This window comes from Idiotropiscis lumnitzeri, chromosome 8 (genome assembly GCF_059441095.1).
Source record: "Idiotropiscis lumnitzeri isolate Australia: NSW breed Sydney's pygmy pipehorse chromosome 8, RoL_Ilum_1.0, whole genome shotgun sequence".
NCBI lineage: Eukaryota > Metazoa > Chordata > Actinopteri > Syngnathiformes > Syngnathidae > Idiotropiscis > Idiotropiscis lumnitzeri.
Genome location: NC_142398.1, coordinates 13,030,296 through 13,043,385, shown reverse-complemented (window position 1 = coordinate 13,043,385; position 13,090 = coordinate 13,030,296). Strand labels below are relative to the sequence as shown.

At 40.7% G+C, this 13,090-nt stretch overlaps 1 protein-coding gene across 3 annotated transcripts in view; it reads left to right on the top strand.

Moving 5' to 3' along the window:
• Nucleotides 1-13,090, top strand: part of LOC148332236 (uncharacterized) — a 47,521-nt gene that overhangs the window by 4,154 nt on the left and 30,277 nt on the right. For 2 of the 3 annotated variants that reach the window (XM_088303503.1, XM_088303504.1), the window contains exon 5: nucleotides 448-1,096. The exons of the other annotated variant lie outside the window; for it this stretch is intronic. In XM_088303503.1, coding sequence (XP_088159629.1) covers nucleotides 448-614 — 167 coding nt within the window. In that variant the 3' untranslated portion in view covers nucleotides 615-1,096. Of the gene's footprint in view, nucleotides 1-447; nucleotides 1,097-13,090 lie in introns of those variants that run through there. 3 annotated transcript variants of the gene reach the window in all.

The following is a 13,090-nucleotide window of genomic DNA, read 5'->3' as shown; positions in this document are numbered from 1 at the left end:
GTCACCGCAGCCTAGAAACAGCTCAAGAAAGAGTCAAACAAGAATATAGCCACAATGAAAGATGAGGAAAACAAATTTAGCTTAGCTAAAGGACTACGTTTTGTTTTTAATTAACATTAGCATTTAAATGTATGTACAACGAAAATGTACAAAACACATGCATGTGTAAATATAAGCATGAAAGAAAAGCAGGTTGGCTTTCTGGATAAATGTCCAGGTAGTAATTTGTACTTATGGAAGAAGGAATTCCACTTCCACCGCAGTTATTCAAGTTTAAATGACCAATTATCAATGCAAACCATTATTTATTTTTCAGTGTTTTGTTCAATAAAAATTCTTTCTGCCAACCTTAGAACTGAGAGGTGGATATGCTAACTATATATACTCGGTAATCGTGCCCCCCAGCCCTCCAATGACTGTTAAGAAACTATTTTGTGCTCCTGCTAGGTCCAGAAGATGTATTCACGATGGCTTGTGATAATGTAACACTGCAACAATGGGACACACCTCACACAGCCAGTTACAGTCCAGCCGTATACCACCCACGCCCACTCGTGTTGTTTTGCTCCAGCGTGGCAATTGAGCCGGAACAGTTTGCAGATGCTGATGCATAAGTTGGTATTCTGAGACCACCATCTTTCTTTAGGCAAACTTGTTAGCACTTAATGGCTGTTATGAAGATTAAGGTTCCGTGTTATCATCTACGTACTCCATTAGGTCAGTAAAATGGGTAGGAGATATTTTGCGGTAGCTTTTATTTAATGTTTTTACATTACGATTTAAGGTTTATGTTTTAATTTTTTATGTTGTTTATATTTTGTTGTGTTTTTATAAGCTGCATGTTTCTGGTTTTATTCAGTTTTGGTAAAATTTTAGTGGTATTGCTTTTAATTTTCATGACTAATTTTTGCACTTGGTTATTGACTATTGAGTTTTTATCTGAAGATGAGTTGGAGTTTTGAATTTTGTCTGTGTACAATCAGTTTTATTTGTATCACGCCGCATAAACGATACAACTAATGAACGGTCCATTATTAGTTCTGACCCACTTCTTCAGTTTCATCACTCAAATAAATCAAATGTTGTAAAGCGCAAACCTGACTTTATTTTATTCAGCAATTTTTCCGTAATTACCCTGTTGAAACTGAAGTATTTGCTGTAGCGATGACAGTGTTTGGCCACTTGATGGTACAGTTGTTGCAGCTTCTTGCCATTTCCTTGCGGCAATGAGAGTTGAATGAGTTCATTTCCATGGACTCCCTTGCTTACTCACTGCATTTCTCCCTGGAGTTCCATTCACAAAGCACTTGATGCGGGCAAAACAATTGTTATTGTCCGTATTAAAGGTGTTTTTATGATATGAAAACCCTTCAAGTCCACAATTGTCATGTTATTTAATGGTGAAATCCATGGTGTTGTGCTATTATTTGACTTGTCTGTTAGGCTCATCTAAGTGATTTTAGCTATTTATTTCCCACTCAAGTGCACCGATCAAATTCAGTAGAATTTCCAAAATCAAAATAAGAGTTTTGGAAGTGGGACAAAACCACTCTGTCCAGAAAACAAATGGCATAGAAGGTCTTGACAACAAAAATTATCATCAAATAAAAATGTGATTGTAATTTCGGTTGATTTATTTATTTTTTTATTACCGTAAGAGGCAGAGTTTCTCATGAACTCCTGGATGCCATAGAAAATGTAAAAACAAATCAACAAACGGTCTATATTTCTTCATTGATTTATAATATAATTTATTTTTTTTTGGGGTGGGGATATGTCATATGACTTGGCACGAATAAAAGCTTCCTCATAGTAAATACCTTAACCTTAATAGTTCCAATGAAGTCAATAAATGAGCCTCTGTACTATGAGAAAGTTCATTTTACAGTATGCATGCAGTACCTTTGCAAAGTCTGCTTTGATTAGTTTGAATCTCCCAAGAGCCATTTTAATTGAGCCACTATTAAATTAACATTATTTAAAAAAGGAAGATAGACTTATCTGTATGATAATGCCACAACCTTGTGTATGTTGTGAATTCCCAGTGGACTTTTCCATCTGTCTACACTACACACTTCAGTTTTTAAAAAAAGCTTGTCTGTGAGTGTTGGACTGCCAACCGCACAGTTTTTAGTCATGACGTTAGGTGAGGCAAAGCTGCAGGCCTTCAGCGCCACGTCCCTTAGATGTTATTCACCAACTCTTATTTCATTCATCTGGTTCCCGTGTGAGCTGTCAAGTAGCATCTTTATTGATCGGGCGGCAGGAGACGGACTTGTCGGCAGTGGTGCAGGATGGAGTCTTGTGGTCATTGTGACTTCCTAAAGTCAATTTTGGCAAACACATGGCCACTTTCATCCCAAGTCACTTTTTGATGTGTCGTCAGATGTGCAATCCAGATGGTGATGTTCAGCATGTAAATGGATCATCTTGAATTCTATGAGCATCCTTGAATTCGCCATTCAAATTCTCACACGGTTTTATTTGTTTGGGAAGTGAATGATTATTCACAGATTTTGCATTTTATTAGTGTTCTGTACAATATCTTGTTTGACTGACTCGACTTTGAAGTACACTTATACCTTTACTGTAATAAGTTGTATCAGATTGTCAAGTAGGATTTACACTATAATGAACCTCCCCCATGTATAGCAGGTTCCAGACTGTGTGTGGGTAGAAATATTAATTCATTGATACCTCGCAGTAGTCGCCTCCCCTGTTCAGTTTTGATTTAGCAAGTCCTGTAAATTAGATAAACTACAAATCTATCTTACTGAAGAAATATCGAAGCATTTTAAATCAATATCGAATCTAACACAATGTAATTGAATCATGTGGTTCTTTACATTAGGCAGACCTATCAAAGACCCACCAGCAATGGTGTACTGCAATATAGGGAATCATATAAGAAAATAAAACGTTCTTATCGTTTTTCATGCGTACTAGCCTAAAATACACCAAAACAACAACATAAGCGATTAATTAATAATGGCCTGGAATAACTCTTATCGTAATTTCTGTTACTTACAAAGTAGTAACCAACCACTGATCTAGTTTGAATATTCCAAAATTGTAATTTAAAAAAAAAAAAAGTTGCTGGTCTGTGTGAATAGGAATTGTTAATAATGTCATAACTCCAAAAGTAAGAAGCCTACCTACAAAAAACTGTTTTTGCCACAGGTTGATTTTGTGTTAATGGACCATAAAAGGAGAAACTAAATGTTGGTTGTTTTGAATTATGGTAAAATCATTTTTCCCTGTCTGAAAGAAGGGTGAAATATTGCGTTATCAGTGTTTATCATGCTTTTGTTGCTGTTTCTTGTTCTGTAATCAACGAAGCCTGCCATTTCCTTTTATATCAGCTTCTCTTGAGTGTAGGTCCTCTCATCTATCAGTCGTGCTAATCCGCTAGCTGCGAGATTACATTTGGCCACCATCAGTTGGCAGCGCCAGCAGACGAATTCCTCTTTGCTCATGCGAACAGCATGCATCAATGCTGTGAGTTTGCGTGTTGTTCAGTGGACATAAAACACAAACATTACACAGGTGGCTCGTTCTCTCTTCTTCCACTGTGACTCATATCCAGTGGAGTCTTTTTCATCTTGCCTTTGGTATGTCTGCTCATCATTTGAGACCTCTTCCCGATTTGATCCTGTGCAGTATGTTGGCACGTAAACAAAGATGGCTGCAGTTAGCTAACCACAACCAGGCACAAACAGTAAAAGAATGGGTTTGCATTTTGCCATTTAGGGGAGAATGCAATGTCTGGAGTCATCTTGTGTTAATTGGTAAAAGATGGAAAGTCTAAAATGTGGCTCAGTCTGGCTAGTTGCACGTCACCTTTCCGAAGATTTGGCGTTTAATTTCACAGATATTTGACCGTTAAATTTAATGACTTTGACTTTATAGAATCAGTGGTTTGGATTTGATGGATTGTTCCATTCTGTGAGGATGTGAGCTATCTGTTGTGTGTTTTGTCTTAAATTCCTGTGAAAGATCCTTTCATTGTGACCCGACCCAGATGGAAGCTGGCCAGTTTGTCGTGATCTGAGTGACTGATCGTTGAAGGGTTGCAGTCTGGACCCAGAAATGGTGCAAGCCCTCATGACAATATACAATGTTTCCTCACTCTAATAAATCAAACTTGCATTCTCTTGACAGTCCCACTTGGCCGCAAAACCCTAGCCTGATTTTATTTATTTATTTATTTTTTGTTGCTTGTCTCTCACACTCGGGTGGGTGTAATCATCTTAGTTCTCTTGGGTGAATTGTTCTGAAATAAAGTCTTGCCACATGTGGTGAACACAAGAAAGGCAGCCCATTTAGCCAAGTCGGTGAGTCAGGACTCCTTTCCTGGGGTGAAATCTCCACCATATTGTGAAAGTGGAGCACAGTGTTACTGCTGCTGGACATGAAACTGTGTATGTGTTTGTGTCGCTGTGTCTTAATTCAAAACATTTTTACTGTAATGTGATTGCTGTTCAAATTGTTAGCACGTGGCCCTGTAAAAACTCAGTTGGGTTCATGGCGGTTCGGTCAACTGGGTTTTTAGAGGGTTCTTTTGTCATCTGGTCTTCGGTTGGATTACATTTGGTTGGTGCATCCTTTTTGCATCGAATGACAATCAACCGTTCATTCACCAAGAACCGAGTATCCGCCGCCTTCATGAAAGCCCGTTATGTGTACCGTACTTGCTCACCTCTCAGAACACATTATGCAAAGATGTATTTCCACCAAATGTTGGGGAGGAATGTGGTTTAGGCAAGGAGAAAAGGATTTTGTTTTTTTTAAACAAAAATTACAAATCCGCAGAGAACAATAGTCATGTTTTCTTCTTTGATTTGCATGAGTTCATTTCTAAGGACTCATTCCAATTCCAAGGCAACTTTGTGCATTGCTGCCGTCCATAGGAATGAATTGGATCATTGTTCACCTTGGTGAAGGTACCCATACATAAGGGAATGTGTTTTGCTTTGAATTTATGAGCGTTAAAAAATCCATGCACGATTCTTATTTTCCTAATTTTCAAGCAGTCATTTAGTCACAAACTAGAAAGCAGCAGATTTGTTTTCAAGATATCAGCCCATCTCAACAGGTTAGAATTGTGACAAATTATGTCTTTGTCCTTTTTTTGTTTGTGCGTGAGTTCTTTGAGGCACTTGGAAAAAGAATCTCTTAGTGACATTTAAGTATACCACATAGACATGAAGCCGGCCAGTTTGACTTCTATCTACTCCTTGCAACGCACTGTCAGCTGACAGCATGACAACATCGCTATTGATCCAAGGATGTTTGCACAGTTTGTATCTAAATAAGCTGCGACTTGGAAAAACAAGTCTATCGCTACCATATTTTCAACCACGCCTCACAACACATCTCACGCCAACCTGCCAGATGTGTGGAATAATGGAGCTCTGAATGATGATTTTCATTTGCCGTTGGCAGAGGTCTGAACTTCCTCAAATGAGCTGGGATAATTTTAATACAGTCAGAAGTAACTTTCCTTTTTGGATTTGTTTTAGCACCCACATTCCCCCTGCACAAACAAAGCATCTAACTAATATATCTTTCAACGAAAAAAGTTTATGCAATGACTACTCAGAAAATTCGAGCAGTGACGTGCTAACAAAGACGGCTAAAGTAGTTGATCAGGGATCTCGTTTACAAGGGGACCGATTCTATTCAGATGTAAGGACATCCCAACTTTAATTTTTTGGGCCAATTAAAAGCTCGGATATGATTGTGAAGTATCCCAAGGCTAACAGAACCTAATAACATACAGCGGTACAGGTGAGGCTAAAGGTTGGATTGGTTGCTAAATATAGCGACTAAATTGCTAATTTGGCAATGATGACTGAATAGGTTGGACTGTTTAAATTACCAAATAATTTACATGGTATTTAGGAAAGAACATTGTGGTTATGTTTAGTTGGCGTTTGGAATTTGAGGGGGTCCTTGGAAAAATGTATCCTGTGGGAGGAGCAAAAAGTTCCAAACCCCCTCCCGTGGAACATGTCTGCATTGTCTACCATTTTCATTGAGCCATGCAGTACCTGTCCAGGCCCAGATAGGGGCAGTATTTATCAGCCCAACAGCTATTGACTGGCCTGTTGAGATGCTGAGCTCGTAGCTCAGCCTTCAGCTCCACGCCAGTCTGTAACGACCTGCTTGTCTGGCTGCTTTGCCCACCTGTCTGCCTCTGACAAGATGGCCTTTAGCCACTCCTACCTGAGCAACTTCCGCACACACTCCCTTGACCAATTTCCTCCCCATTAATTTTACTGCAGTAGCCTTTGAGTTGTTCAGTCCCTTCTGTGTGTCTTTTGTCTCTGTGCGCGCCAGTTTGGTGATGTCTGGCTCCCCTGCCAAGGGATTTTAGGACAGGTGCCGGATAACAAGTGTCTGTAGACCACTCACAAGAATGGCTGGAGGAACCTACGGCAGATGAAAGATTATATAAACTGATACAAAACAGCGGCAACACATGTGATCAATAAACTGGGCAAAACAAGCAGATACATCGAAAAGGAGAGAAAGATGGAAAGATGATGCATTTTGCTTCTTTTTAGGCTTCCACTCTTGCGCCGTTCTTATTAAACGAACACACACGTACTGTCTGCGGAACCCGTCGATGATTCTTCTGGGACTTAACATGCACAGAAACAAACAAGCCGTGACAGTCACCCCCCCACACACACCCACACGCACACGCACGCTGTAGCAGCATCATTGTGATTACTGACTAAATCACTGATAAGGCAAACACAACGTTAGCCCTTCTTATCCCAGTCTCTTATGAATCATTCGTCATTCACGGACATGATTAAGATAAATATTTATGCTTGAATGGGCACTTTTAGGGCAGCATAGTTGTGTACTTGTTAGCACATCTGCCTCACAATCTAGTGTGGAGGATGTCCAATTTGTGAACGTGTTGCCTCAGGCCCTCCGGTGTGGAGTGTTTTGTTCTCTTCACAGCTTGCAGGGTTCCAACTTCCCACGTTCCGAAAACGTGCATGTGATGTTCATTGAAGACCCTAAATTGTCCATAGGCGTGAATGCGAGTGCGAATGGTTGTTGGTTGTAGGGGTACCTTTATGACCTTGCAAAAAAAACGCTGCAACAGCAAGACTGTTGGAAAGTTGGAACGATGCCAATATCAGGTCCAACAAAGAAAAAGACGTCTGTTAACTTTCATAACAAATTTGTTCTGTTTATTTTTTTGATTAATTGTATCTAACTTAATTTACTGTCGAAATGTTAGCTCTACAGAATAGAGAGATATTTGTAATTGGAAATTCTGAGTTTGTATGCTTAAAAATATGTAAACAAATGACAAAGGCTGTGAAAATATTTCTAATTCTGGTGCTAAATCTGATAACTGTCCCTATGTGGTCTTGTTAGGAACGACACCCCTGTAAAGTTTGTGGGTTTTTTTTTTTATTAGATGTTATTGCTCCTGTGGCTGGGGTTGGGGTGTTGCATATATTGTTTTTATTTGACAGCGACAATATAGTTGTCTAATTTCCATTCTGGTACGAAATTATATGATGTCAGACAAAGTATTGCGACTTCAGGGGGCCTAGTCCTACTTTAGAAATTTCGGACTTCCCTGGAATGCACCATAACGGTTCAAAAAGGAAAAAAAGAAAAACAAGAGGAGTACTTTCCAAAACCACGTTTAGCTACATTCTCACAGAAGATCGATTCAACACGGAGCTATTGCTCGTAGCATTAGCTTCATTGCAAAATGTTTGCTCGCATTGCCATCCGTTAATTGTGTTTGTATTAATGTGTGCGTGAGAATATCTGCTTGAGCGTGCACAATCGAAAGTGTGCAAATTAGTACCAGCCATTCTTCTTTTCCTTGATCAGCAGTGTAGAACCCAGCATCCTCATTCCCCACATTGCTCTGTGCGGCGATAAGGACTTGAAGCTAACTTGCTTCAACGCCTCCCACGCCCACTTCTGCCTTATGCACACACGTAATCTCTGCACTATACATCACCCCGGAATCTGGCCTTTTACAGATCACATGAACTTTCCTGTCTCTCTGTCTCTTGTTCAGCGTGTCAAATGCACACACAGACCCACTCTTTCTACATGATAGACAAATGTTAAAATGTACCCCCATTCCGGCCGTTTGTTGATTTCCATGCTTTTTGTAGCAGCGTGGTTGCAGCCATATGCACGTTCTTAAGTTGCGTTCCAGAGGGGGGAGGCTCCTCAGGCCGCACAAAAGGAATTTGACCTGACTGTCACAGCTGATATCCGCGCCCCTTGTGTGTTCATTTGCACCTTTGCAGTAGCCGCTGTGTGACATCAGCTGTTTTCTATCACAGGATCCCGTCTGTTTTTCAAAACTCCATTCTGTCAAAGTTCCCTCTTTTCATTTATTTAGCAATGATTTCCAGTGTCTTAAGGCATCTTCTGTTTTGCTGCGCTGCCAGAATTGGGGGAGTCTCTTGTACGTCTCATTCCTGTGCTTTATTTAATCTTAAATGGTGAAACAGACCCGTCATAATCTACTTCGATAAAACGTCCACTTTTCAATGGACCGCACCCAATACAATTTTTAATGGTATTATAATACCGACAAAAGCAACATCTCATATGAACATGAATAAAATGAAAAAGTCGATTTAATTGAGTTTTTACACCTGCTAATAAATATAGCTTTCATTTCTCACTCCTTAGAGTGCACTAGTCCATCTATTCTTTTCCTTTTTTCTACTGTAAGAATTGTTTCGACCTGATGCCCTCTGGCAGGCGCTACAGATGCGTCAAATCGAGGACCAATAGACTGAGAAACAGTTTCTTTGCGAGAGCCATCTCTATTCTGAACTCTCACACACACACGAGACCACCCTTACCTTGCAGAACAGCATCGTGATGTGTTTTTATATACCCTTCAGTATTATTTTCCATTGCACTCTCTTATTTATCTAATTTATATATTTGTCTGTATTATTGTTGTATTGCACTGGAGAGGGGAGCTCTCTAATCTCGTTGCACTCTTGAGTACAATGACAATAAAGGGATTTCTAATTCTAAAATTCTAAACTGCAACAGCATTTATGTCGAATAAAAGCTTTAGATTCATTCACTTTGGGAACCCTCATAGAGAATTGGTGGTCAAAAGGGAAAGGGTAAACAAGTTTATTTATATTTTTGCAGCAGGATAGGTCATAATCCCTAAGCATGTGACAATGACGTAAAACAGGGCTAAACGTTAGCGTTCTTTCACTTGAACTGTGGTCGTTTAGTGGAACGGAACCTCTCTGCTCATCGCTGTGTAACCTGGCACTGCTAGCACAGCGATGGCTGCGGCGCAGACAAACGGGGGGGGGGGGGGCATTGAATCGAGGACGGGCAAGGTCGTCTGCAGGTTGATTGAGTGCTCGTAGGTGAGGGTGACCTCCTTCGTAGAAAGAAAGAGAAAGGAGGATGAGGGGAGGGGTTCTGTCCTACATTCGGCTTGTATCTTCCATGGTTGCCTGCATGCACGCTTATATTCATACAGGTTTGTGACTTTTGAGTCAAAATGATAACGGCAAATCCTCTGAGGAAATGCACTCACACTGGCTGGACTTGATTGTGCTTTGTTGTTCCTATACACACCACCTTGGACCTCGACACACAATACAACACCGATGTGATGGCCAGTGAGGTTAAGAGCCTGTATCAAATTAATCTGCGATGTTGTTTTGTCTCAATTACTTGTAAATCAGCCCAGACCCCCCCGCCCCTTTTTTTTTTTCTGCTCCTATTATTGTACATTAGCACAGCCATGGTTTCCACACAGCATTAATCACTGTGACAGACAAGGTTGGTGAGTCAGCTGGTGTGCACGTCCATGTGAGTCAAAGGGGCTCCTCCAAGCGAAATGTAACAGACAGGCTCCAAACCTCACGGCGGCGTGCAAATGTGAAAATCACAGCAATGCTAATCTAGAGGGCAAAGATGAAGTGTGAATGGGGAAACCTGAAGGGCTTCCTATAGCACATTTATGCTGTCCCACATATAGTTTGTGGTTTATTCAGTACTGTATATACAACACTGGTTAAACGTTTATACTGTGATCGAGGAATAGTACACTTTTTACATGAAAAAAAATTACTACATTGCCAAAACGATCCTTGCTTAGAAGGACTACTCCGAGTCCTACTGCGATTTGTCCCAAAACCGTTTTTTGTGATTTACACAAAAGGCCAAAACTAACATTCGCTTAGCTCGCCAAGGTTTTTTTCTGATGGATGGTGTGTTCGCCCAAAACAACAGATCATATTTTCGTACTGTTCTAATTGAATGATTTGTCATAAAATGTATCACACCTAAAGATCAGCACTAAGTGACGTCCCTAACTTGGTAAGATAACTACACAATATTTTTGCACCTGAATTCTGGCGGCCATGCGTTATTGCCAACTTCAACGCTTTAATTTTACAAAGTAATATAGCTCAATGACAACTTCATTATATTTACTTTAGTCACGATTTTTTGGAAGGCGTAAGTAATGTTATTACATTAACTCTAAATCCATGTCTGGTAGAATGTTCTCCTTTAAGAATTAATTTGAAAGGCTCCTTCGTCAAATTTCAATTTGGTGGCAAAATATTGGGTTAATACCATGCAACTTTAATTATATAGCGCATTTCACAACAGCTGGAGCTGTAACAAAGCCCTTTCCATATGGTGCAATATAACCTCGCAGGAAATTAGAACACAAATGAACAGACATAAACAATATATACCAGAAGAACAGCGATAGTCTCATGTTGAGTCAATAGAACAAAAATGCGTCTTCAAACAAGTTTTAAACGTGGACAGAGAAGGGGCTTGCCTAACATTTAATGGGAGTTCATTCCAGAGTGAAGGACCGGCAACAGAAAAGGTGCGATCCCCCTGAGGCTGCGCTCCAGTAGCATTTGGTCCGCAGACCTGAGACAGCAGGCAGGCGCGTAGGGGTGGAGGAGCTCGGAGAGGTACGCTGGGGCGAGGCCATTTAAAAATTTGAAGACAAACAGAACTATCGTAAAGCGAACTCTAAAGTGCACTGGGAGCAAGTGAAGAGAGGCCAAGATTAGGGTTATGTGTAAGACGAGAAGCAGCATCTAGCACCAGTTGGAGGCCCTTGAGGGAGGACTGGCTGACTCCAAAGTGCATTACCGTAAACAAGACTAGATGTAACCTTCATGGGCTGTCACTTCTAACAATTTTCTACCTTTGGTACTCAAAGTGCTTCACACGGGTACCTCATCTACTTAGCCAGCGCATGACGCAGCTTTGCCACCACGACAGGCACCTGCGGCCGCCTCGACCAAGGAGGCGCAAAACATGGTCCAATCAATGGACTCAATGACAAGGCTGAGCAATAAATAATAAATATAATTGCAATAGTATCAATAAATCAATTATAATTTGATTTCATTTTATCTTCCGATGGTCATAATTATATTAAAAACATAAAAACTAATGACATTCTTATATAAAATTGCATTGAATTCTTGGAGTTATATTCCTTCAATTAATTCATATTCATGCACAAATACTTTCGTATATAGTCAAAGGCATCAATTTTTCCTAAACTGTGAAAAATGAATGATATTTATGAAGTTCATCATTTCACATCACATTCATAGAATCCGTGGCTCAGACCAAGTTAGTTTTGAACACTCGCATAAGCATTTGTCATTGGAAACAATGAACACATTTAATATAAACAATTGCGACCCCAAATGTTTTCCAAGCAGACCGGGAAGGAAAAATCCCTCTCAATACACCCCCCATCGCAGGATAATCTCTCAGTATAATCTTTTAGAGACATCAGAGAATTGGGGCTTTGTTGACTTGGGGCAGAAAAATGCTGAAATTTGACCTGGTGGGCAGTATATATATATATATATATATATATACTGTATCCTCATTTTTTGTATTTTATTTTGAACGAGCAACTTCACTTTTTTTATTTGTTTTCACAGATAACATACTGTATTTGTTTGTATCACAATGTATTTACTGCATGGCTCAAAAGTCCATTCCACCTCCTAACTGTAGAGGGGGCCGTGGATCATGCAACGCTTCAATTTAAACAGATTAAGCATACCTGTCCAAATGGACTATTGGTGTTCTTTTATCATTCTTTCCATCGCCTTGTTTTTTTTCCCCCAACAACTCTTTGTAGCACTTTCCTTTGCATACCCTCCCTCCACTCTGCCTACCTTCAAGACTTCAAGACAAGTATTTTGAAACTCCCACATGCATGCTCCTTGTTGGCCTCTGTTGCAAACCTCGCTCAGAAATCCAGGTTGTCTGGATTCGAGGAACATCTTTCGCTCCTTTTCCCCTCATGCACTCCTAAAACACAGCTGCAGGCTGCCTTTTTCTTGCTGCGCTCAGGATACATGCTTAGGTTTGGAATTTTGCCCGTCGGATGTTTCTAACAGGTGCCCTTATACACCCTGTATCTGTGTCTGCTGAGAAATGTGCCCATGTGAGGAGCGAGGTGTGTGTGTGTGTCTGTGTTTTCGCAGGGCCTGATGCATCCTCTGAGGGGGTCATCAGGGGCACTCGGTGTAAACAGATCTTGGGCATCAGCAAATCCCCTGGCTAGAGCGTGTGCTCTATAACTATTCCTTCATTTTTCTCTCAAGCACACACAAACACTCCCACCCCTTCACACATATTTCTTATCTGTTGACCAGAAGGTTCACCCTGGCACACAGTCCCCTTTCCCCCTGTGTGGCTGTGGGCCTCCCTCTTTCTTCCAGGAAGTGGCTAAAACCAATCTTGAGTTTCCCCTGCCTCGGTTTGAAGCTCCCAGGTGGAAAAAATAGACTGTGCTTGTCCAAATGTGTCCATACGGTTGAGTGGAAAACAAAACAGCAGGGTCGCGGGGACACAAGAACCTCTACTTATAGGAGACTGAACTTCAAAGATTGAGGTTAGTAGGTAGAGGTGTCGTTCATCAGTTTGTGAGCCAAACAAGGCAGCGACTGAAACTGTGTTATGGTTTTCAGCCCCGCCCCCAACTCCCCCATAAACACTCATTCTATCTCACTCAGCTGGTGCGAAGACTCTGAGCTGTCAA